At 40.4% G+C, this 27,909-nt stretch overlaps 1 protein-coding gene across 2 annotated transcripts in view; it reads left to right on the top strand.

Annotated features, from left to right (window-relative positions):
- macrod2 (mono-ADP ribosylhydrolase 2) overlaps positions 1-27,909 on the top strand; it is a 423,775-nt gene that overhangs the window by 298,258 nt on the left and 97,608 nt on the right. For both annotated transcript variants that reach the window (XM_085428548.1, XM_085428549.1), the window contains one exon: positions 17,295-17,325. In XM_085428548.1, coding sequence (XP_085284674.1) covers positions 17,295-17,325 — 31 coding nt within the window. The remainder of the gene's footprint in view (positions 1-17,294; positions 17,326-27,909) is intronic.

Here is a 27,909-nt window from a genome sequence, read left to right as displayed (position 1 = left end):
CTATAATCTAGCCCACTGGATGGCTTTGGATAATATGTTTTACAGCTTTTCCTACTGATCAAGATCTCCTGCATGGCCATTTATACCACACATAAGTAATTTAGTAATAAATAAACAGTAAAATGAGAGAGTTTCCTGCCTTTTCATTATCTACTGTAAAAAGTGTTTACAATGTGTTCACGGTAAACTAAATATAAAAAGGGTAATTTTCTTCAAACAAACATTTCTATTATCAAAAGCCTTCTGTTTCATAATTACTGCGGAAAGAGCTACCACAACTTATTCTGTAGCGCATTTTCTTTCTTACAATTTAAGCCCAAAGAGTCGTTCTGGCAGATGCCTTTCATTTACTACAGCAACATTTCTTTAGCATGTAGAAAAACTGGGTTATACTATTTGAAATTCCTGTCGCTAACAAGATATCTGAGGGATTCAATGTGCAGCTAAACTTCTTTACACTGACAGAAATAAGAGTGTCTTTGACCCAGCGACCTTAAAATGAGCTCCATGCTCCACCTCTGCATAATTAAACAAGAAGATATTACCACAGTTTGGCAATTTTAGTCACTATTTGTACTAATTGTACTTCTAGTGAATAGTTACCTAGTTATCTAAAATCTATTGAGGTAAGAATTGTAGATTATAATCCATTTAGGAGACTATTTTAAGCAATATTGTTGCACATATCTGGTATAAATAATTACACGGTAAGCTTGTGCAGCAGCTGGAAGTACATTTCTGTCCAGGGCCTAAATTCTCTGCAGGTCTGTTTCTTTTTGGTTGGAATCTGAAAGAGGCGGGGGACTTGTTGTTCTGCTTGGCTGACCGTATACATGTATTGTCTGAGCCAGGCCACAGTGGCAGAGTGGCTCTCTTCACGACCCCAGTGTGACAGAGCTGTCTCTACATGAAGGTGACCCTCTCTCTGGAACCTCCACTCTGCCCAGCTTGCCTGTCAGGTCCTACAGGCGTCATGGTCTATTAAGCACTTTAATGATGACCACCGCCTCATGCAGTCACACAATAGCCCCTCACTCCTTCATATCCCTCCATAATTTGCGGTGCCAAATGTGTATATTAGTGTATATTTTCTCTGAGTCACCATGCTTGTAGAAAGCTATCTAACTTGTAACCAGCTTGTCTGTGGGCAGATTTTGATTAGGCCAGAATCCTTGGTGAAATAAATCTCCTCTGGGATTTAAAGGTAGATACTTTGAACAGGCAATCCTTCAAAAGGCTTTTACACTCAAAAAATCCACTAACGCCCCAATGTTTCAAAACACTGCTTTTATAGCCTCGTACTTTATATCCATATCCTGCACTGTAGTGTAAAAGTGACAGGACTACTTGAAGATGGCAACAAGCCTTCGGGAGCACTCCTACCGATTCTTTCACATCTGTTGATCCCCAATATCCCTGTACCTGTCATGAATAAAGGAAGTTTGCTACGTGACAAGTTTATTATCTTCTCCCCTCGAGGTTGGCAAGAAGACACCTCTGTGTTCAGATGTCAGATAGGTTCAGTGTCTGTGCAGTTTTAGATGAGTAAAAATGTGGGGACAATGGATGAGACAAGGTCTGAAGGGTATCCTCAGTGCAGTTCATTCCACCGCAATCACTTTCATGCCGTGTTTACATCTAAAACACCCGGTGTCTATCCTGCAAAGTTCTCAAAAAGCACGAGTCAGGGAGAAGGCGAGAGCAGGACGAGTCCCCCACCTAAATTGTAGTCCCACTGAAAATACTTTTCTTTTCAATATTACAATGAAATGGTAGTCGTAAAACTCTCTTTACTGTGGCTTTAACAACACACAGTGATATCAGGTGGGACTTTGTGTATAATCTCACATAGAAGCTCCAAGGAAAGCTAATATTATTTAGCATTATTGGATTTTTTTATTTTGGCAGCTGGCATCAAATAAAGGAGAGCGACATTTCTTGATGCATAATGCAATATGACGCCTGCTATGCTACAATATTAATGTGATCACTTTATACTCAAACTGTGGCTTATATCTTAAAGTGTCATCAACTAAAAATGAAGAAAGGAAATTTGCAATAAATGTTATTTTAGTTTCATGTTTAACTATGAATTTGGCCTCGCACATATCACCACTGCTGACACTGTAAAAAGAAACAAAAGAAAAATGGAAAAAAAACACGTATATGAACTTGCTGTTTGTAGATCTTGTGTAAGCTCTGTGAGTTAGTGAACTGTTATTCAGCCAGTAATAACAGTAATTTCTGAGAAAGCTGTGCTTTTATGTAGCTCCATGTTCCCAGACAAGCAGAGGTGCTATAGGCTCATCAAAGAGACGCATAAAATGAAACGTGTATTATTGTTGTCACCTTTCAAGACGTATTTCATACAGAGACAATGAGATACAAGGCCCTTTGTTTTTGCCGTAGGTACGAATATCATTAGATCTACCATGAGTGCAATAAGTGTGAGTAGGTGCAGTAGCCTTTGCTCACGAGACAATAAAACACATATGGAAATGAGCCGACAGCATGACTAATAGTTTGCAGTTTCCACCACGCGCCCATCTTAGCAAAAAGCCTGTTCTCTCAAAGTGAGCCATTATACAGTTATCAATGAGCCTGCCTCGCCTTTGATCTCTCTTTTAAGGGGTTGAGGATTTGATAGCTAAAAAAAGAAACGCCTCAGAGAAGCTATCGGTATGCATGCTGTCTGACGTTATGCCCAAAATAAGGGATAAAATGAATACAAAGCAAGCTGTCACTCTCCATGTCCCTCCTGTCCCTAATCCTTCTACTCCTGAGTCTGTGCCTGCCACAGCATCATCAGAGCCCAGATCAAAGTGTGAGAGAATGGCCCACAGGTCTGCAAAGAGGGAGAGCTGACCTCCTCAGAGCTTACTGTGTCCTTGGACCAAAGTCCTTTTAAGGGCTAGACATATTCATTGAAAACCGATTCTGAGCTGTGTGCCTAAATTGAGCATTAGTTTGTATCAGCAATCTGGCTTTATGGACATTCCCCGAGGTGGCTCTTGTATCTAAGGTGTCATTTCTATAAGGACAATTTAGCCACCTCATTTGAAAGCACTTATGTTCATACTGCTGGAATTAATTTACTTTAGAGACATGCACCCTTTAGTATACAGTAAAGCAAATACATTAGTGCTCATGCCCACACTACCGCAAGCTTTATTACTTAAAGCGTACCAGGCCAGCGCATATACTATAAATTGAAAAATAATGTTTTCTCACGCTAAAACGACATAGGCCTTGACCTCTCATACCGCTGCTGTTAATTAGTGTTGGTTGCTCTTACCTCTGGGCAAGCTCAGATTTATGGCTTAATGTTGTGGGAGCTTAAAACGAACGTGCGCTGCTGGGGCCTAGTCTGCCCATGAACTACATGGATAAACAGGTTTTCATACTCAAACCACAGCACTGATATGCTTCTTGTGGATTCCTTGACTGCATGTGTGATATTGAAATCTTAGATTTTAGCAAATGGATCTCAAATGAGCAAATAAATTTTGAGATTAACTGTTTAATCAAGCACAGGCTTTATACGTTTCATTTTCTGCCAATTTCATAGCTTAGTCTCTGCATACATTAAAGGAAACTTTAACATGTTGAGATTATTATTCTTATTGTTTTTTGTGGGATTTATTTGCGGATTTATCAAGCACCATGTAGGAGATCGATATCAATTTCATCCCTGCACATTCAGTGGGGAGATAGATCAGTCGCATGTTTAGCCTACCCAAGCACAATCCGTGGCAGCAGAGGGAAACGGCTAGAAAAAGAACAAAAAATCTTTCCAGTTATCCTGGGTACTGGTTATCTGTCTGCCGCTGTGCATCTTTTTCTAATGCCTATTCATCTTGCTCCGGTCTACCTTGGCTCACAAACATGCTGCCGCCTGTCTTTTATTCCTTCACAATATTGCATCACCGGAGTTCACACAGGCTATGTATCACTGGAGCAAATGAGACGAGATATCAAGTGTTGCAGAACTGTGCACGATGAAGGCAATCACAGAGCACCCTGAGCTTCTGTTAACAAAGGGAGTTCATTAAGTCCATTAAAATCCCAGCTGAAAAAAAACAAAAAAACGCTGCTTGCTTCGAGTCTTTGAGTAATTATTCCTAAAGCACAAGGCCAAAGAAGAAATCGGAAGAAACAGACTTAACCTCGTCTTACGTCAAATGCATTGCCGTAAAGTACGCAGGAAAAAAGACAAACATTCACTCTTGTAATTGGGAAACGTGTCCCTGTGATTCAATAATAATTATGTATTTACTGTGCATCCGAGGGGTCAGTGCTACACCAGGGCGGAGTGTGCAATTCGATTTGCAGTTAATGAGGTTGGGTCTTTTAATGAATGTTAGTTTTTATTCTGTATATAGTGCTGTGGGGAATGTGGTTATGGCCTCTTTTATCATATGTTATGATTCTTTGCTTGATTCATCTGGGTAATATTTCACTGAGCTTTACTATTTTATACATTTAGAAACTTAATAGAGTAATCCAACAAAAATGAATCACAGAGCTCCTTAATTAAGCATAGAAACCTTAAATAATTCCCAAAGGTGATTTTATATAAACAAACTTATCTCATTATCTTAAGGAAAATAGATATAGAAGTGAAACCACTCTCTTTGATGCTTCTAATACGGTTGCCTTGCCTAAATGCTATATTCAGTTATTATCTGGTGTAGTCACTCGTGATGTCAGCTCCTTCAGTGACAGTCCCTCCTTGATTCTGGGTGACTGCTGGTGCACAGCTATGCCTAATCTCTATTTTCACATCAACCACATTTTGCCACCCCGCTGACCACACGCTATTGTTCGTTCTGCGTGTTATCTTGTAACACTGACTCCCTTAAAAACCAGTGTACAGTTCAGCCGTAGGTGACCCTTTACTACTGTAAATAATGCAGGGCAACAAAAGGGGTTGATTTCAACCGAGCAATCATTCCTGTGTTGACGGTGGCAAAGTAACGTGGTTGAAAGCACTTGGGTGGGTTTGGGGCTCTTGTAACTGGACACAGCCTGAGTGTGACCGGGCCATTAGTATGCATGCTGCAGCTGACGTGATTTTAGTTTCACATCGGTCCTGCCACAAAGACAGGGGGCATACAGTCTTCATATTCGTGCCGTTCTGTCAACTCAAAATTCAGAGTGGGATTTTGACTTTGAAGCCACTTTGATATGGTGCTTTTGAAATGTTGAAGGGCGGCTTGAAAGGAAAAATGTTTAATTAGTAGCCTTACATTGGAAGGGTACCATAGGCTGGCTTTCACTCGCCATGACCAGCACCCTTCCTCCCCTTCCTTTCCCTGATTAAATGTGCTATTGAAGTTGATTTGTGAATGGAAATTAGTGTCTCTTGAAAAATGCTCGCTGATTGTTTTACTATTCGTTTAGATCAGCCACTTGGGAATCATCTGTTCTTACGGTACAAATCACGAGCTATATTTTAGGATTACTGATAATACTAACCTTCTAGCTCCATATGCTGCTAATCTCGACTGAGACAGTTTGACACGGGGTATGGATATTTGAAAATCCATGTATGCTCCCTTTTTACCTTTCATAGGATATATGGCTTGGCTTGTTCCTTTAACGCCGTTTTATCTTCAGTATTTCAGAGGCTCTCTCTCTTTGAGATACCCCATGAAACAGCAGCTTGATAGATTCAGACAGAATCCTCCTATTCATGTCTTTGATCACTTTCTTTATGACCACCTGTAATTTAACCCACCAAAATGCAAATGACTCCTAATGCTAAACACCACGCACGCATGCTCTACATATCTTAAGCTCTCGCTGAAATATTCACAGGCTTTAGAGGCCCCGAGGCATTTTGAATGATGTCTTATACTCTGCTCGGCGCTGAGGCTCAAATATTCAAATCAAACATGATGCTCAAAATTACCACAAATACATTTTCCTCTATTTATCACTTTCTTTCCTCCAATCTCAGGATTCAATCAAAATGCCTCTTTGGTTTATAATGTCATGCCTCTTGTGCTAAATACAATAAAAATTTCATAAGATCATCATAATTATGTCAGGCTAAGGATTGTAATCAAAGCAAAGTTCAAGGCTTTAAAGGAACCGGATGTTAGATACTATAAATTGTCAAATAAAAACCTGCATTCAAACAGAAGCTGCATGTTAAAATGAAAGATTTTTGATACCCTAGTGGCCCACAGTGTAAATTTGGGGCAGTATTTGCACCATTATTTCTAGTAGGAGAACTAAACTGGTGTATGTTAATTTCCACTATTTATGCAGTGTTTGATTGATTGTTCGTACAGGACAACCAGACAGATACAAATGGTAAATGGCCTGCATTTGTATAGCGCTTTTCTAGTCCCTAAGGACCCCAAAGCGCTTCACACTACATTCAGTCATTCACCCATTCACACACACATTCACACACTGGCAATGGCAAGCTACATTGTAGCCACAGCTGCCCTGGGGCGCACTGACAGAGGCGAGGCTGCCGGACACTGGCGCCACCGGGCCCTCTGACCACCACCAGTAGGCAAACATGGGGTTAGTATCTTGCCCAAGGATATTTGGCATGCAGCTAGGAGGCAGCCTGGGATCGAACCACCGACTTTCTGATTAGTGGCTGACCTGCTCTGCCACCTGAGCTACAGCCACCCGATACAAAATATACAAGTTTTTGCTTTAAAATGTGCTCTGCTCTGCCTCTAACAACAGTCTAAGTGTTAGCTTTCCAGTAAATAACATTGGTTAACAGTTTTTCAGATGTTATCTGCTTTGAAGTTAAAATATTTATGAGCTGATTCCAAGTATGATAATTAAAATAGCTTATTGGGCATTTTAAGATATTTAACTTTTTACATTTTATGGACGCTGTTTCAGTTTGTTTTAATCCTAAATTGTAACCTTCTCATCTGTTTCTGATCGCTTCATGCAGTGATTTTTTTAGCTTTCTTCATTGTGTAACATCATAAAAATCTGAAATAGTCTATTTAGCTAGAGAATACGTATTCTGAAATATTAGAAAGCATAGTAAGGTTATTCCAGCACAAACATTGCACAGATTTTATTTAGAGGCCAGACTGCCAGGTCAGATCAAGATGTTGTGTTAGGTAGGATGTCAAGAAAGTAGATCTGTTTGTGTCATCACTTGAGGTGGCTGCAAGATCAGGAAGAGCAGGTAGCGCAGGTCTTCTACTAATCAGAAGTTTGGTGGTTCAATCGCTGGCTCCTCCAGTCTGCATGGGGTACCCATAGAGTAAGTGTGAACAGTTCAGGCATTTACTTGTGCAAGTTCTGCTGAATGTGATTGACGGTACATTCAGCAGCACGTTCTTCTTTCGGCTGCTCTCTTTAGGGGGTCGCCACAGCGGATTATCTACTTCCATCTCATCCCATCCCTAAGACCCTCTTTTGTCACACCAACTCTCTGCATGTCTTCCTTCTCTACATCCATCCAAGTAAAAGAAGAAATTTGACAACCGCTTTTTACACAAGCTGCTTTTTCGATGATGCAATCAAAATTGGATGAATAGTTTAGGAAGAGTGGCGCTTCGAAAATTAGCACCTGCCCCCATTCGGGCTTTTCTTGCCAATATTCTGGGCTCAAAATGTGTTTTAGTCATTTGTAGTGTCAATGAAGAACGTTTGGCATCAGGACTGACCTAGCAGCATAACATACAAACTACAGCCAACCATCAATTTCAGTTCAGTAACCCAAAATTAGTAAGTCTTGATGTGACGAGTGGGTGAGGACTTTCATACTCACTGCTCGCTTTGTGCATGTTAATTTTACACATCACAGCATATTGCTTTTTGCACACATGCTCTGATTTGCCATTGCTAAGGTAACACCACTTCACTTACCATCCCCGGTTTGTTTGTGTTAGCATTTTGTTGCATGAAAGCAGTTTAGCAGGTTAAAACAAATGTGCAGCCATATGTTGTCAACATTTCTTTTATTATGCTTTAAACTTAAATACTGTTTGTTCCTTTGTTCTTACTTTCTGTTACTCATACTCAGGTCAAAGGTTAGGAAAGGAGCCTACCTGCCATTTCCTGACTTCTGTGGACTTGGTGATGTCATGCTTGAGGTCACTGGGCTAAACCAAGCGGAGGCGTTTTCCTTTTGTAGGACTTTTTGTTTACTTTATGGCTTGCGGAACAATTTGTTCCGAGTATTTGTCTTCGTAGGCAGTCATTAAGCTGTGTAAATGAGCAATTGATGGATCAGTGAGTGTTCTCAGATGCTCATGTTGGTTTCTGTGTTTACTGGCTTGAGCGACTGGTACTGGCTAGACTAACTGGGTGTGAATGGGCATCCTTTACAGTCAGTCAAAAATTGCTTGAGATTAGTCTGCCTGCCAACCCCTTTCTTAACGTTCAAGCCAGATTATTGTATGCTTGATATACAGTCATTTCAAATGCATTTTGACTGTAAACTAGTGTAATACCACAAGCTGCTATTTATGAATTTACTGCTCTATGAAGAACGAAGCCACAGCTCTATTCTCCAGCTGTCAATCCGAATCCGAGTCTGTCTTTCTCAGCTTTTCACAGCAGTCTTGATTTCACCCACCACAAGCATGATAATTTAATCAATATCATATGACTTTAAAAAACTGAATATATCCAAGAAGAAGTCTGCCTGCAGCTGTACAGAGGAGGTACAGTGGAGCAGCAGGAATGCATTTTGCTTTTGAGTTTACTTGACATGGTTCTCACCTACACTCATTTGAATTCTGTCAGCCGTGTGCGGGTCATGTACAGGTCAGTTTTTCTCACAGATGTGAATTTCTTCCCTTTGTCTTTGCCTCTCTGTTGCTCAGTGGCCAGTGATATAATTTCAGCTAATCCTGAGCAGGAGGCCTCATACATAAATATAAGCCGACGTCTGATTGCATGCACCTTCAGCTCAGATTCACATCATGTTCCCACTTGACACTGACGGGATCATTGTCATGAGTTGACAATTTTTTCTGTGAAAACTCACTATGAAACGAGAAATAAAAGAGAACGGTTTCCTGCTGTATTTTCGCTGCACTGGTTCAGAATACAATATGTATATTTTTAATCTTTGAAGCGTGTCAACTTATAGAGTGTAGCTGTAAATGTTTTAAAGTTGTTTTATAGTTATTAGTGCATGATCAGATTGTATTAAAAAACACTTTCTTTGTGTACCTTTGCACTGTAGGCTTCAGGGTAAACTGTGCTCGATCAACCATACAAGCTGGTCATGGATCAATGAATCAAGAAGCCATCAGTTCGGCATCTCTGTGTATTTGCCTCACCGCTCTGCACCGTCCAAAGGCTGAAGCATTTACACCTTTTTTCTGCCCAGCCATCTCAGCACTGTCATTGTTTGGCTGACAGACACGCTGCAGCCTGCCTTTCTTCCCCTGTAACACTGCATCCTTTGCACGTGCAGATGGGATCAGTGCTGTGGAAGTGAGCGCAGTGAAGGTAATCATAGAGCAGCCTGAGCTCCATTATATCCAAAGAAAGTTAATTATGTCCAGCTACTATCTACCATTGATCTAATCCCAAAGTGTGCCGTTGTTTACTTCCGAATCTGTGTTTAGTTAAGTCAGCGAGGACTCGGGATTGTCCCGCTGTACCATTAGCAAGTGCTTAAGGGCTCACTTGTAAACTTTCTAAGCCCACTTTTCCTCGTGTCTGGAGTAAACACGGCTTGAGCAAATAAGCTACAGATTTCTTTTATAGTAACAGTGAGAAGGGATGTGATGAGGATGAGTCATTCTATTGAGCTGAAAATAAAGAATGTACTTTTGTATATATTATAGTATATTATTTTTGTAATATAATTATATCCATATAGGCTGGGGATTCAATAGTAAAATGCAAATATTCAGGGTACTGAAGTATATCTGAAGTAAACTTTAAAATGATAGCCGCTGTCAGTGATTCCACTTTTTGATTATTTGCTCCTTTGGACTCACATTTGCACAAAAAAATAGATGGATCTGGATTTGAAGAAAAAACATTGTGATAACTACTCTTCTAAAGGTCTATATTTTCATTTCTGTTTTTGTTAAATGTTACCTACTATTTCTTAAGGATAGAAAATGCTTTGTGGCAGCATAATTTTGTATTAATTGCTGGCAGGACCTTCAAGGAGGAAAGAGATGTTCTGTTCTGTTTGTAACAATACGAATGCTCTACCTGAAGGCTGATTCATGGCATTTCTTCGCAGACACCGTAACAATTTGTGATCACGCAAACACGTCAAATGTCCACACAGCAGGAACATAAAACGGTCATTTTATGTTCCGAGTTTCATTATCCCCACCCTTACAGCTGCTCATCAGAGGAGCTGGAATTGCCATAGTCACTCCTGGATTATGCACACGTGCTTTCCATCAGTGGCACCTAAAAGTGAGCGTGCCGTTCCTGAAACTCTGTGCACTTTCTGTGCACTCTACCTGGGAAGTGAAATAATCCCTTGAGTAGCAAAGATCCATCCTGGCTCGCGAGTAATTCCCTACACAGCCAATGATGCTGAGACCTTAATGGACAGATGTAATTGTGATAATAGTTGTATTTGATCTTGGCACATATGAAAACTGAGGTGGGACTCGGGCCATTAGGTGCCAGGTTTCCTAGCCTCTGCATTTCTCCATCCTCCATTTAGCATAATGACACAGAGTATTGATTGTGGTATTATGCAGAATAAAAGGGTGTTAATGTGTCATATTTAAATATCCTGATCTGTAACTGTGGCATGTTCCTTTCTGCAGTAGCAGGTAGCCAATTTGTGAAACTGAAAAACCAGGCATGACCTACATGCTTAAAGAATTACAGCAGTCAACAAAGAGGATTCTGTTGGATTCCTGTTTTTGATGCCCTGATGTAAGCCCACACTGTGGCATCACTGGTGAATAATAACATACTTGTGGTCACATTTGCGCAAGATCTCCCCATGCTGCTGTGATTTATAAGCATACCTTCCATCTGCAAACAGGCTAGGAGGCTCCTACCTACTGGGGCACCACCCCGGGTCCAGTGCTATTTACTCAGCCAGCCGAGACGAGGTGCTCCCCCGGCAGGATCCTGCGGTCACTGTGCCCATGCATGCTTTTCTCTCCATTAACCTGTCTGCTCGTGGCTACTGTGAAGTGCCTGCAGCAGGTACAGTAACGCAACAGCATTTTGCCACAGGTTGAACTATCTTTATTGTGCCATTTCCTGCTGTTTAACAAATGATAAAAAGCTGCAGGCCATCAAACTTAGCGGTAACAGTGACTAAGTTTTATGAGCTCTATATTTGGTAAACTCTAGTCACAATATGCACTCAATAAATCATGCATTAATAAGCTTTGTTGTGTCAGTTTTAAAATGAAAATGCAGTCTCTGTAAACATGCAGATATTTGTCAGTGCGTTTGAGTTATACGTAACACCAAAGGTCCAAATAAATAATTTTTTTTTCTTGAAAACATTGCACACTTTATTCATTCTGTGCTGTATCTAATGCATTTTGAACCAAATAAGTGTGTAGAAATACTGAGAGGAAAGGTGCTCCACTTTAAAGTGATGTGATAGATTAGGGAGGAGCCCTGGCAACAGAGTAATTTCCCTGGTGACCAATTTCTGAACACTCTGAGCAAAGAAAATCAGCAACAAGCCTACATGTCAGCTATAGCCCCATACCAGGGTGCAGGCGTACACGCTGACTCATTTCTAATGAGCAGCCAGAGATAGAAATAATAATCTAAACAACAAATCATAGGTCATGACTGCAAATATAGTGCTGACGGCCTTAATTAACATTAGACCTTATTCAGTGTAAGCAGATATAAAAGTATGTATGCAAAAATGTCGTCAATGGTGGCCCAGGGTTGATGGGGAAAGAAGATGAGAAGTGGGTTATGCTTTACTATTCTTACATTGCTGCACTCTCTGGTTTGCCTCCGAAAACTACTGTAGCAACTTTGTTGCATTTAGTGTGATTTTGGCTTAAATTCCGCTCGTCATTTCTTTTCTGTCTTTAAAAGCACTACTGCTATATGTGATACTATAGAGTATTATGTGCAGAAGCATTTTGAGGTTGTTCTTAAAGAGTTTATATAAAATCTATGAAATATCTTTGGTTAGTGAAAAATAAAAGTAAACTGGTTTTAAATATTACACTGCACGCTTACTGCCTGATAGATCCATATAAAGTAGATTGAGCTTCAGCATGATTTTTGCTGACAAAGTCTTATAATGTGCATTAACAATGACATCATCACAGTATCGACCTTTCTCTTTATGTAACTCGGTTCCCGCTGTTGCACCTTCATATGGACGCTTAGTGTTTCCTGCTGCTCAGCGTGCTCTTCCTTATCTCTTCTACCGTTCTCCGAAATATTTTCAATCCAAAACTGCATAGGCATGGTAAAGCTACCATTATCATCTGTCTCACTGCAAAAATTGCACTACAGTAGCAAAGAGCGATCAATTTAGTGTAACTAGATGAATTTTTATGGATGTGATGCTGATGGCTATTTAAGGTATTTTGCTTGATCGCCAGGTTGTCCTGTGCTCTCTAAATTTGAGTGTTTATGATAAAGCACTCTTTAACATTGTAACATGTTCAAAATGACTAATTCACAGAATGAGTAGAATACAGATATAATGAAATCTGTTTTGTCATTGATTTAAATGTTCAGGTTTTTGTTTGTTTGTTTGTTTGTTTGTGTTGACAAATGACAGATTTGCATTTAATTCATTTGACAGAAAATGGTTGCTTGAAATTTAAGTACTTCAACTGCTGGTCACTCCTCTTAGCATCCTCTGTCACCTGGTTTTGAAATGCATTGCCTTCTTAAATTAATGTATATTACCATCTAAAAACATTAATTAAATTATCACCTGGCTTGTATCAACTGCATCTGGTGGTTGAAAATTCATCACAACCTAAATTAAGTTTGATCAAGAACATGAGCAGCAGCTCATGTCAGGAGCTCTTCGTGTCATTGCCAATGTAATGCAGTTGTAAAAAGACAAGCCCTTCATTTTGCAGAACCATTTCTCTGTGTCCTTCAGAGGGGTGCTTAAAAATGAAACCTAACTGAAGTTTGAATGTTGTAACATTCAAACTAGAAGTCACTTTTTCGAGAATGCCAATGTTCACATTTTGAACAGAGAGGACAGATGGTTTGAAAGAGGGGTGAAAGAAGCCATCTATGTTCACTGTGAACGACCATCTTTGAACAGGGATGGTGGCTTACGACACCAAGTGTCTGCCATCTATAATCCAGTTTTGAGATCCCTTCCCAAATGCCTTAACACCCACTCACATCCTGGGCCATTTGACCTCAGTAAATCACATGATAGGGTGGGGCTAGGTTTCACAGTGAGCTGAAACTTTGGCTGATTGTGACCCACACTCGTTTTCACACCTTGGCTTGTGTGATTAAGTAGAGGATCAATAGGGGGTCCATGACCCTCTTGGGGACACTCCCATAGTGCTTAAAATCTGGGACTCTCCACCAGTTGCTCTTAGAACTGAAGAAGCTTCTCAGGTGAGAAGTGAAACGTCTTCAAGAAACCTAAAGAAGTCCAGACGCTCCTTAGACTACGATGACCTGGATGACTGAGAACGTTCACAGACATGTTGTAGCATTTCATTTTCATCTAAGGTTCTCGCCATAATCATCACTCTGCATTAATTTGACTGAATATGTTACTAAAGCAGATTAAATCTGTATACTAGTTCTTCCATTGTTTCCCTATATATTAGGTTAAAAATTGAGCTCATTTTATGATAAATAGGTTGTGTCATTGTTTTGCAAAGGGTCTTTTCTGGGCACTGGCTGCAGTGTTTCGAGGTACAATATTTGGCAGATATTTTGAATGTTTGTCTCTCCATGTCATCCTCGAGATCCTTGAGAATCTGAGAAAACACTCCGGCTGCATGCTTGGGGTCATTGTCGAGCTACTGATTGATTTTTGGACCAATTAGGCAACTCCCTGACGTTGCTGAGTGATGAATATGAATCTAACCCTCGTAAAGTGCTTAAAATCTTTCCACATTACTGTGTACTACTTTTCCCTCTTGCAATCAAATGCCCTTCAAACAAATAAATGAATGTGTCACAGTGGTGTCACATTTTGACAGCATCCCATTAAGTGATTACCTGGTGCAATTTCACACCAGCGTGATCAATAGTCCTTTAATGGATCAGCCAAGGAACTAATAAAAAGGATTTTAATTGATTACGCTGATAGGCCGTCACTCCCACAGCCTGTTATATGTTAAAGGTGCAATCAGAGCAGAAGTTCAACGTCAGGTGACTGACACTTTGGCCTTTAAGCTGAGAGAGGATAACGAGGCTTCTGGCTCAGGATCACCTTGGCTGACTGACAGGAAGTAACTTTCCTTATTATGATAGTCCTTCATATCGTTTTCTTCTGCTGGGGTAATTTAGATTCCAGCTTCAATAGACTATTGCCTATATGTAAAAGTGTCATCAATTTTTATAATTGAGATACTCTGATTTTCCGTGCCTCTAATGAGTCAGTCTATTATAAGTAATCCTATTTGCACGCAGTAATTCTTTGAAATATTGTTTGTTGTGTTAGGATATATGTAACAGTTTTGCACTTTTAATCTCAGTATGCCTCTGCGCGTGCCACGGTCTGAGCCTGGCACAGGGCTAAAAACGGCCATGCTTTTCCACGCTTCATCATCTGTGGTTTGTGTCAGACCCAGACAGTCATCTGGAAAGGTCAAAGCATCAGTAAAAGATTTAAATCAGCCCACAGAAGAAAGATTTACCTTGACAGGCGGAACCTGAAAACTGGTAAATAAGAATGCAAACAGAGTCTTTCCTCTTAAACCAAACCAAGGAAAAACAGACCATTGCATTTCAAAGCTAGAGTCACAGGTTGTGATGCTTTGAAGTAACAAAAAAAAATTTTGAATATCTTTTTTGTCCTTGTAATTAACTATTTGCTTTCTTAATGCTATACGTTGAAACGGCTCGAAGATGAATGCGTTGATTAATGCATTTGTATAATCACTCTATGAGGAGACATGTATGGTTCGTTCTCTTTCAGATCTATTAATCGTGTTTTCATTTCTAAAACGAAGCGATCTTGGCACAGCTAATAGAAACAGCCTGTTTCTAAATGCAACTTGACAGGGTCAGTGTGAGAAAAGCAAACTGTTGGGCTTAGTTTTGGCACTGAGAGAACTTGACGTACGGGTGTTATTCTTTGATTAATCTCTGTGCTGTTCTGTTGTTCTATATTCATCCAGCTTTATAAGCTGCTAGAGGAAACATTTTCCTTTTTTTTCTTCATTTGTCATCTTATTATATTAATGTTGTAGCCACGCCTTTTGATGAATGCAAGAACTAAAGCACGTATTCAGCTTGTTTTGAGGACAAATGGGACCTTTGAAAAAAATTCTTTCTCTTTAGTGTTTATTAATATGCTTAAAAAGATGAATGTGAAATAGGGGAGCTTATAGCAAGGCCTATGTATCATAATATATTAGCTCACAGAAGTAAAGAGTAATGAAACTATTTTCAGCTATAAAGCCATGCTTGAATAATATGTCTGCTGCAAAGTGCTGCAAAGCCAGAACTATTACAAGGTGGTTACTTTTTATAATCTTTTTGGAAAAGACGTCCATAAATAAATATGTGTTAGTTTTGGCTCTTTGGGTCATGAAGATAATTCTATTTATCCTTCTTCTCATTCTCCACATGTCTCTTTTGTTTGGTGTATGTGCTTTCCTGCAGTTTGGTGGCTGCTATATTATTGATTTGTACTATTGATCCAAATGTGGCAGCGATTACTGGGATTTTGTGTTTAGCTTTATCATCATGCACTAAAAAACCTCCTGCTGGGATGCCCTTGTTGCTACTTTAACACAACTGAGTCACTGCTGGCAGTTTGTATTTTTACTCACAATAAAGTTTGTTTGTCTGCGAGTCACAGACTGTGTATTGACATCAAAGACACTTAAACCTTAGACACTAAAAGTAAGTGACAGACAAGGTCGATCTCATTTGGATAGTCATGATTAATAAGATGTGAAATCCACTATTCCATAATGAGCTATACTGGCCATCAAGTATACATATAATACATGCATTATAATGCAGTGATTGGTATAACAGTCAAAGATGGAACTTAAAAAACATAAAATATGTGTGTAAAGAGGGATGTTTGATAAGCTTTTATTTGGATGCTAACAAAAAGTATACTGTGTATCTATGCAGTTCTGTGGAAAATTAAGTATATCCTTAATCTTCTGTAGGAATAAAGTGGGTAAATAGCAGCAATGTGCTTTGGTAGTTTGCTGGTCTGGAGCATTCAGGTGTCTGTTAACACAATCTTCCCAGGACTGGTCGTCCTAGCAGATTCATCCCAAGGTCAGGCTGTGCAGTGCATCTAAGACTCTACAGTCCCCAGATAGCATGTTAAATATTAAAGTTCATGACAGAACAATTACAAAAAAGCTGAAGAAGTATGGTTTGTTTGGCAGGGTTGTCAGGAGGAGGGTTGTCTTTTCTCTAAAAAGAGCATTGCAGTATGATGAGGAAAATGTGGAGCTGTTGGTCATAATGCACAACATCATTTCTGGCCCAACATATCAGCACAAACACATCATACCAACGGTCAAGCACAATGATGGAGGGGTGATGATTTGGGCTTATTCTGCAGCCACAGGATTTTGGACTCTTGTGGTCTTTGAGTCAGCCATGAACTCTGGACACCAACGTTTTCACACGTGAGGATAATTATCCAACAGTTAAAGCTTGGCCAGTATTCAAAGTGTCATCCAAAGCCCAGCAACAACAGAATGGCTGATAAAGAAAAGAATCAGGGTATTGTAATGGGCCAGTCAATGCCCAAACAAATTATTGAATCTTGTTTTGTACTGTAGTTTTTCCCAGGACTTCACAGAGTCCTGTGAAAATGTTCTTTTTCACTTCAGTATTTGTATTTATGCATCTTGCATTGAAGCTGGAATATGGTTTACGACACACTTCTGCATCGTCACTGCAGGGAATTCGTCAAATGTTAGTGGAAATTGCTGCTCCTGGGAATAAACAAGTGAAGCAGTCGCGGTAAATGGCAATCATACAAGTGTACAGTAGATGCCTGACAATAGTTACAGTTTAACGCAGATGGGTGCAGTCGTGCAACATTTTATTTCAGTAGATGACGTTTGAATTCCTCTGCTACAAAATTAAACGTTTGGCTTCAAAGAGGAATTACTTTTGTCTTAATTTGTGTGATCATGCTGATTGTTTTCTCCATCTCTCTCTCTCTCTTTGCGCAGGCCTTCCCATGTATATCCACAGGCATCTACGGTAAGCTCAGTCTCCCTTCTTTTATTTCTGTTTTTATCCATTTGCTTTGTTCTTTCAGTGCAACTCAATGATAACAAGCTGCTCATATTCCCCAGTTTGTGGCTGAATATTTTAAAATGATGCACATAGGGCGGAGGTTACTTAGATATAAATACTAAATATACCAACAAGTTCACCTTAAACCATGTTGCACAAAGGCAGGACGTAGAAGAATACTGAATACTGCTTATGCACCCTCATGAGATCAAGCCAAATAAGCTGCAAGGCATTGCTGGCAGAGAGCTGATGTGCTCATTACACTTAAAGTCACACTGAAAAGAAACCAGACTTGTTGATATGAACAGAATTTTTGAGTTTTGAAGATAAAAAAAAGTTAAATGCAAGAAAACATGTTGATTCTTTGACTCTTTTGATCATTTAAATTGCCTGTTTTTACCCCACACCGTACACTGTACAGTTTATGAATTTGCATACAGCTCCAATACTTGCAGTAGGTGCCAAATGTGTAAGGATTAATTAACATGCTAATTTCTGTTGTTTGCAACTGACTATTAGCAGCAATGTAGTTCCACATAAGCAGCCACAACTGCTCTGTAAAGTTATGCGTAATTGCAGATACCTACAGTATTCTGCCAATTTAAAAAAATGCCAGTGCGAGGCAACAACTGATAAATGATTCTGGGTCTATACTTCTTTAGGCAGGGATCTCATGAGAGTCGATAAGTGCCTCTGATCATTTCACAAGACGAGGTGCTGCCAATTTTACAAACACTGTTTCCTCAAGATATGTGCATGCACTGTTCGCGCTCTCAATAGGCATACAACACAGCATTTATTATGTCCACGTGCCGAGTGTAATGCGAATTCAAAAGTGACATATTGAACTCAGAAAGCAAAACTAACAAAAGTTTCAAAAGCCCTCGAAACCTTCTTCTGAAAACAGCAAAGAAAACCAGATAATTAAAATGTATGACACCAAAGGGTGGATAGTTCCTTTCACATTCCTCGGTAATTCAGATCATTTTAGATGATACTTGTTTTTTGTCCATTTTACGTCGGGGAGTTATATTTCCGGTGCTTTCTGTACTATTCTTCATGTGGTTGACCTTGCTCAGATTTATTATATACACCTATGCAGCTGTTGTTGTTCTAATAAAGCTACATAAAAGCTACCTAATTTACTAAACCTACTGCAGCTTACTTCCACAGCTGTTTCACTGTGTGAATTTAATTTAAAAGGATTTTTTAAACAACATCATTGGTGTAGGTAAGCACAGACACATCTGAGCTATTTGAGTGTGCTATTAAGACCTGATGCTGGTTTTTTATTTAAAATGCAGACATTTGAAGCCGTATCTCAAACTGTAAGCGAAGCATCAACAGCCACTGACTGGATTTAATTAAAAGCTAGGGACTGGACTGTAGTGCACATGTGAGTCGGTGCAACTATCCGGTCACAGCTCATAAAGAAAATGATGAAATGTTGATAATCAGTGACAGTTGAGCACCTTATTTGTGATTTGCTGTGCATTTCAGCGGCACATGTCTCTACAGTGCTAGAGTATTTGCCATAACTTGCAAACAGAGTGCATTCAGCTGGTAAAACACACCCTGAAAATCATCTGTGCAGACGCTTGAGAGGTGCATTCAGCTGTGATTATACTCAGGCCGTTCTGACTCGTTTCCAGTTGACATGCCAGAGATTTGTGCTGCCGTTTCATGTCCTGAACAAACATGTCACATGTGATGTGAAGACACAGATCAAACCGGATGAGCTAATTTTCACGACTATGGTTGGAAACTGTTTCTGTATGAAAAATGACAGTTTGGTTATTGATTAAACCTGTTAGTTATTGATGTAGTCCTAGTCCGTTAGTGAAAGCACAGAAGCCTCTACCTTTCCATATTTCTTTGGTTTTTTTTAAACGTCTAATGAAAAACAAAGTAATTAAGTTTTAGTCTGAGTTTTGTGTTTTGATTTCCAACTGTAGACAGTATGCAAAAATAAAATGATTCATCTACAGCCCCTGGGGAACATTAAAAAAAAGCCTCTGCCCACATGCTGGGTACCTTACATCTGTTTGTTTTTCTCTCCAACCAAAGCCATTACTCCTCTGCCTTTATCAAACCTGGACTATAACTAACTGCCAGCTGTTGCACTCTGAAATACTACACGCAAAGTACTGATTATAGAGCCTGATAAACTTTGGCAGTGCTCATTAAACTAGCTGAAACTGCCCGGCATAGATAAAAGATAGTCCGAGTGGCGAGCTATCCTGACACGCGCTATTGCATATGTGTGTTAATAAAGACCAGTCTTTAGTAAAGCGTGCTCATAAATCACAAGACGTTTAATTATGCTCTTGATAGAACACTTCCCATTTGGGATTTTGAATAAATTCCCCCTGTCACTTTTTTGCAGTTCACACACACACACACATCTTTTCTGCGATGTTATGTTTCGTTCCACCTGCCGATGCACACATCTCACAGGGGCTTCTTCTTTTTTTAGTCCACTCTCCTTCCTCTTCCTGCAAAATATATGTTATCCGCTTAAACACGAGTGTCTGACTTCTCGTGACGTAACAAATTACATAACAAGCTGAATTCAAGAAGTATAGTGAAGTGCATCAGCTAATGGTTATATACAGTGTTTTGTGTTATAAGCAAAAATATGGAGTAGAGTAGCTGTAGTGGCACAAAGGTAGTGCAAATACATGCAGGGGAGAGAGTGGAGTGGGGGTCATTGTTTGTACTGCGCGCCGCTGACGAGGGCACCACTTATTGCCATTCACTGTGCTACTGTGTGCTGCACTGCCAGTGGGAGCCTGTCATACCACACCACCAGGAGCCCCCTCGCATCAAAAGGATGGTCTGTGCAGAGCCAAGCATGCAGTGGAGTGGGAGGGGGGGATTAAACAGCCTGTTTAATAAATAAACAGCTTAGCGCATCCATAACTAGATCTCCACAGAACAACAGCTGATTAAGACTAAAGATCTTCACACAGCAGAGGGCAAATAGAGGAGGGACTTTCAAAGGAAGTACAGTATAGATAGCACAGAGCTGTGTTGTTGTTCTCCGAGTCCTCTGCGTGCCCCCTGAGTACTGCCATATTCTGAAAGGGCCTCTGCTCTCTTGTCAGGAGTTCTGACATTTTCTGTGCATTTTAGATAACCTTTAAGGTCAGCTTCCATTTTAGCAATATAAACAAAAGCTCTTTAGCGTGGAAGTCACATCTCCCCGATCCCGATGTTTGCCTGTGATTTTTTTCTAAAAAAAGAAATCTCTTTCTGTCTCTGTTGAATGTGCATCATTTTGAGTATGCGTTCACGGTCATGCAGGTACTATGCTTATGTACATGTGCTTGACCTATTTCTGCACTTGAACTGGAGCAAGAAAACAAATTCTGTGCCCCAAACATCGTGACACAGAGGAATCAGGAACAAGTTATCCAAGGCCATTGTGGTGAGACAAACAGATTTGTCAGGGAAAGTTAATGCTAATTGACACCCTCTCTCACGCCTCCATATTCCCGAAGACTCAGTCACCACTGACAGATGATGGCAGAACAGGGAGGTTGGGTGTAGTAGAGGTGTGCAGGGGGTACCTCAGACGCTTGGAAAGAAAAATGAGAGATCACACTGCGCTGACAGTCCAATCCCTCAGTCCGGCCCATTAGCCACAACAGAATTTCTGCACCGATAGTGTGTCGGAGGTACCACCCATAAACAAACTGGTGCCCTCCGTGGGCCACGAGGTCACCCAGCATGATAGAGGTTATTAAGTGCTGCTTCTGTTTGCACATCAATCACAGCCGTGCTACCTGGGTTTAAATGGATTATTCCTTCCACGGAGGAGACACCTCTCAACGTCTCACAGGATCAGTGCCAAGAGTCCAACTACCTCGACTTAGAGAGGTCATTTTCTCTTTTGCAATCCTTTTGTTTTCTGTCCTTCCTCCTATGCATCCTCTTGTCTCTAGTTCTCCCTGACAAGTCTGTCTTATTAGCCATACAAGGAAAATCATATGAAAAAACAACTATTTTCAGATGCATTTTAGACTTTTGCACCTTGTGCAGATCAGGTCTTAGGCAGTGCTGAAAAAGCACTTTTCAACAACCCCATAATGAGGCATGCAGTTTATAAGCAAGGACACGTATATTACTTCTGCTGTTTGCTGGATAAGAAGCCATTGCACGCATGTATTTATAACGCTATCAAAAGAATCAGAGGCGCTTGATGTGGCAAAGCTGCTTCTCTTCTTTGGACAAATATCTTCCTGTTTACTGCTAACCCCTCACCTCTGGCTCATCTGTCTCTGTAACTGATCCGAGATTTGTTGACAAAGGACTTTTAGCACTGACTGGTGGCTGTGGGAGATATGTGGATGTAATCCACCAAAGCTCTACTGGTATGTCCACACTGCCATCCCGCTGTACCCTCCAGATCAAAGGTGTCAAGCAGCTAAGATTTTTTTTCTCTAACCAGCATCATGGTCTGGCTCTCTTTATCCCTGTCTAGGATTAGGAGGGCTGGAGACATTCATGCACCTTATCTTTAAACAGTGATTGCTTGCTGCTAGCTTGCCAGAAATGGCCCAGGCAGGTTCCCCCTTCTCTCAAAATACATGAAGCCTAATCTAGCTGGGTTTTTGGTATTTCAAGGCACATACAGTAGGAGCAATATGTTGTATCAGTGGGCAGCAGAGTGTGTGCTCAAAGAAAGCAAGATCTCCGTGGCCCAATGTGCATTTGTTCTCAGCACTTTTCACAGATGATAAGCCAAATGTAAAAACACCTCCCACCCACAGGACAATAGATTTAAGGGTTTGTGAAACTTGTTCGAGCATTAAACTTTTTCATTCCACAAACTTCTCAGAATGTTTTTACAAAGTAAAACGTCGGGTGTTAATTTTAGCATGTAGGACAAAGCATGCTATCACCTACATGGATTATTTCCAAGGAAGGTCATCAGCTGTTGTGCTCTGCCCTCTTTCTTCTCACCTCTTTCCCCCCCTCCCCTGCCTCTCTTCCTCACATTACACCCTCCCATCCCTCTTTGTCTCTGTCTCCTTCTGTGGGCTGCAAAGTCGGTCATGGTCACAGCCCTGCTGTCGTGTCCCAGTGTTAGTGTAGGAGCAGCTCCGGGCCATTTGACACCCACGCAATGGCGTCTAGAGTCCTGGGGCACTACTCTGTCCTCCACCCCGGGTCAACTCACCTCTCCACTGGGCCCTGATGGGGTGACTACCCTGTTCCCCCGCTCACTTTTCAGATGAACGCACAGCATTGATGCCTCCAACTAGAGCAGAGCTCAGCTGTGCTACGCTTAATGATTTTCTACTGTTCAAACCACATCCACCTAATCTACATTGTTTTATACTGAGCTTAAATGATTCCAGCCTGCCTGTCTCTTATTACAGCTATCTTTAATAATAGCACTAAAGCTATCAACATTTTATTGAAAACAACATCAATAAAAAGTCCTTTTTTTAATAAAAATACTATTAAGATATTTCAAGGAAAGCTGTGAGGCGTTATCTTGCCAAAGACCTTTAAAACAAGTACAGATCACTGTTCCAAACATAATATAATAAGAAGAAGAATCAGGAAAAAAAACTGTATTGATCCCTGCAGGGAAATTGCTTTATTACTGTTGTTAAAAATACAGCTATGAAAGGAGCAATTACATGTTACAAAAAGAGAAAAATGGAGCTGAGAAGTAATAACACTAATTAAAAAAAATACACAATACTTAACTAGAAATGTATACCTGGTGATTCAGAATATTACGCATGGTCAAACATTCGCATGTTTGTTTTGTGCTTGTTTTTTTTGCGCTATGGTCGTTTACTGTCATTCCAACACCTGTGGTGAGTTTGCCAGCCCCAGCTAACTCAGCCTCGGGCTATATACAGCTTTAAGGTAGACAGCTCATCAAAATGAATGACGAGTGTTGAGACATGAACTTGACCAGCTACAGCTGTGGAGAAGGAGAGTGGAACCAACAATACAGTTTCTGCCTCAAGGGGAGAAAACCTGCACTTTCTGTATTTCTGAGGAATTCAAACATCATACAGCCTCAGTTTATCAGACTTCACCATTTCTGTTATCTGTTGGCACCATATCCTTGCAAATAAAAATAAAAAAATCAGAAGACTAGGTGCTAAAAAGAGAGAGAGAGAGAGAGAGAGAGAAAGAAACACTAGAAATAATGAAGCCCTAAAATAACAGCAGGCTGTGGTATTCTCTGCACAATATAAGCCCACTCAGGAAAAGCAAAAGTGGTGTGATCTGCAGTGTGCGCCTACAAGGCTACCCATGCATTTGCAAATAAAAAATGGGAATGTAACATAGCCCGGACATGTATTCAACTTGTTGACTTTCTACTGCTCACTTTATCAGGTGATGCATCCACTTCTCACCACAGGAAAAAACACCTTAGCTGTACAAGTTTGTTGCAAAAGTTAACTCTGAAAGTTGAGTTAAAGTAAATTTAGGATGTGAAAGAGCTGCCATGCTGGCAACAGTCAGAGCAATGGGCCTGCTTGTTCTTAAAGCCAAAATTTCCCCTAAGGCAGAGTACACATTTATATATATTTTTTCCTCCCATGTTACAGTTGAGTGGATATTTTTGACCACGAACTTCTATTTTCCAACTGTTACAGAGTTGACTGCGATTGAGATGGGAGCTTCAATGCTAACATGTTAAATGTAATGGACACTATTGCTCCCATTAAGGTGAAGGTTATCTCTGGAAGGAAAAAGTCTCCATGGAGAAACTCCACACTGGTGAAAAATGAAAAAAGAGAGTGTAGGAAAGCTGAGCGCAGATGGAGAAAAACAAACCTCCAGGTTCATTATGACATTTATAAAGAGAAACTTCACAATTATAATTTACAACTGAGGAATGCAAGGAGGTCCTACTTCTCTGACATCATCACTAAAAACAGCCATAATGCTCGGGTCTTATTTTCTACAGTTGACAGGCTAACAAACCCTCCTGTGTCAGTGGCAGCTGAACTTCATTCGACCATGGCCTGCAATGACTTTGCCAAATTCTTCACTGAAAAAATCCAAAAAATTAGACAAGCAATTGGTACATCAACAGCAGATCCAGGATATGTACTGTGTCCACCAAAAAACTGTTTAAACACCATGAAACAGTTTCAACCTATTAACAGCAAAGACCTGGAGGACATCCTAGGTCAACTGAACTCCTCCTCCTGCTGTTTAGATGTCCTGCCAACAAGTTTTTTCAAAAAGGTCTCAAAGACTTTAGAGTCAGACCTGTTACAGATCGTCAACTTTTCTTTATTATCAGGTGTGTTTCCAGAATCACTAAAAACTGCTGTAATCAAACCTATACTGAAAAAGGACAATCTTGACAAGACACAAATGAACAACTACAGGCCGATCTCAAATCTCCCGTTTTTAAGTAAGATCATTGAAAAAGCAGTTTCTCAACAGCTCAGTTACTTCTTAAAACAGAATAATTGCTACGATGCCTTCCAGTCAGGTTTTAGACAGAACCACAGCACTGAAACCGCTCTGACCAAAGTGTTTAATGACATATGTCTGAATACAGACAGTGGAAAAATGTCAGTCCTAGTTTTACTGGATCTCAGTGCAGCATTTGATACAGTTGACCACAACATATTACTCAAACGACTGGAGAACTGGACAGGTCTTTCAGGAACTGTACTAAACTGGTTCAAAACATACGTAGAAAACAGGAAATACTTTGTATCAATAGGTAACTTCACATCTGAGCAGACAAGTATCACATGTGGAGTTCCCCAAGGTTCCATCTTGGGACCCCTTCTGTTTAACATCTACATGCTCCCACTGGCACAGATTATAAACAACAACAAAATAAACTATCACAGCTATGCAGATGACACACAAATATATATCACAATGTCACCAGGAGACCGAGGCCCTGTACAGGCTCTTGGTAAATGCATTGAGGAAATCAATGACTGGTTGTGCCACAATTTTCTCCAGCTAAACAAAAACAAAACTGAGGTAATAGTCTTTGGCGCCAAAGAAAAACGATTACAGGTCACCAGAGAACTTCAATCTATACATCTAAAAACCACAAACCAGGCGAGAAATTTGGGTGTAGTGATGGATGCAGACCTAAACTTAGAGAAACACATTAAGACAATAACAAAGTCAGCTTACTATCACCTCAAGAATATTTCAAGGATAAAAGATCTGATGTCTCAACAGGACCTGGAAAAACTAGTCCATGCATTCATTTTTAGTAGGCTTGATTACTGTAACAGCATCTTTACAGGTCTACCTAAAAAATCAGTCAGACAACTACAGCTCATTCAGAACTCTGCTGCTCGAGTCCTCACTAAGACCAAAAAAGTGGACCACATCAGTCCAGCTCTGAGGTCCTTACACTGGCTGCCTGTCCGTCAGAGGATAGACTTTAAAGTTCTGATGCTGGTCTATAAAGCTCTGAATGGTTTAGGACCAAAATACATCAATGACCTCCTGACCCAGTATGAACCATCCAGATCCCTCAGGTCATCTGGATCCGGTCTTTTATCAGTTCCCAGAGTCAGAACCAGACACGGAGAAGCCGCATTCAGCTTTTATGCTCCTTATATCTGGAACAAACTCCCAGAAAGCCTCAGATCAGCTGAAACACTCAGTTTATTTAAATCCAGGTTGAAGACTCACCTGTTCTCAGCTGCATTTGAATAAAGCACCAAATCCACACTTTAAGCTTAAATTTCAAAACTTACATTTAACTACTGATTTTATCTACTGTTCTGATTTTATCTGTTTTGATTTTATATACTGTTGTTTGTTTGTTTGTTTGTTTGTTTGTTTGTTAATTAGTTAGTTAGTTCATTTGCTTGTTTTATTCAATTTTAAATCATGCTTTTTATTTGTTCTTGTTTCTAATGTCTCTGTAAAGCACTTTGAATCACCTTGTTGTTGAATTGTGCTATACAAATAAACTTGCCTTGCCTTGCCTTTTGTTTAGCATTCTGAACAGAATATCTGAATTTTTAGCTTTAACATCAAACTCAAGGGACTTTCTTTGGTTTTTATTCATGTAAAATACACAACCTACTATATGCCTGAAAAATGACATAGGGACTTATGCAAGAAGTGCTTTTTGCATATGACCAGTGTCTCCACCCTTTCTTTGCAAAGAAAGGGTGGAGATCCTGTCGATTGGCTACATCAAAGCAAGTGTGCATACGCGCAAGATGGATGTAACTTGCTGGATGGGGATAAAAATAAAGCTTTAACTAAAAGGAAATTAAAAGGAAATTAAGCAGTCCTTCTCGAACAGTTCAATGATGCTGCTTTAAGTCAAAGGCATGAAATTACTGGATGAACACTTGGCTTGTAGCTGCTATAGTGTCAAAATTGTTGACTGCATATCCCAATGTTACGCAATAGTGTTGTTGTGTCCTTTTATTTACACGGTACATGCAAGTTTCTCTCCCCTCTCCTCTCCCCGCCCTGTGCTGGTGATGAAGTAGAGGAGCCTTCAGCAGAAATAACACTGCGCCACCTGAGCCCTCATCAGCGGCGCTGTGCTGCACATATCCCATTAGTGCACCTCACTAAGACAAATCTCCCAAAGCCGAGCATATTCCCAGCATAGGTGAGAGCCGAGCCAAGTAGAGCGGGGACCCTGGAGGGCCCACCATCACTGCGCCCGACGCCAGCTGCCCGCCACCTGACAGATTGGTTTTTCCCGAACTCTCAACACAGCAAATGGCAAAAAAAATGAGAAGGAGGTGTTGAAAGGAGAAGATGGAGAAGTAAAACACTGAACTCTGTCATTTTGTGCGTACTTGAGCATATAAAAGAGTCAGAGCTGAACATCATTCAGGAAGCGGGGTTGTCACTCCTGCTGTGACTCGCAGGTCTGAGAGAGACTCTTTTGGACGTGTGGACCGAGAGTTTTTCTGTCTCGCCGTTTCAACGTACGTGGCCAGGCTGAAATGGACAAAGAGAGGAGAGGTGGTGAAAGTTAAAAGTTGCAGAAGGAGACAAATGATGAGAGAGCTCTCGAAATGCTGCCATTGACCTTGATGTTGCAGTTGAGCAGGGTCGTTCTGCCAGGCTGCCCTCAGCTGCTCTGACACCTTTTACAGGCTTTCCATCTAAATCTCTGTCCAACATAGACTACCAAGTCTATCATTTCACCTTCCTGTTACTGTTTTCATTATTTCTCCAGCTAACTGCTCTCTCTGCCCCTCTTTTCTTCTCCGCTATGATTAATAGGTATAGCTCTCGAATCAATAAAGCATTTGTAGAAACTCCACATAGAATAGATTAAATGTACTCAGTGCCATCCACACTTCTGGTGACCAGCATGTACTATTATCGAGATTTAGACCTGTTTTTAGCTCCAAATATAATGTGTGCCTGTTTATCTCTCTCTTAAGATGAATAGAGCTAGAGCACAAAGGCAGTTATTTACAATTTTAACAATTTACTTATTTGTTTCATTTGTTTGTGTTCTACTTCTCCGACACCTCTCTTTTTTCTCCTGCGGTTTCCTAAACAGCTGGTGTTTTCTTTGTGGATCTATTTTTTTAA

This window comes from Rhamphochromis longiceps, linkage group LG13 (genome assembly GCF_057381845.1).
Source record: "Rhamphochromis longiceps isolate RC_006_pf linkage group LG13, R_longiceps_female_GT1.1, whole genome shotgun sequence".
NCBI classification, from domain to species: Eukaryota; Metazoa; Chordata; class Actinopteri; order Cichliformes; family Cichlidae; genus Rhamphochromis; species Rhamphochromis longiceps.
Note: the sequence above shows the minus strand (reverse complement) of the source record. Positions and strands in the feature narration are given on the sequence as shown.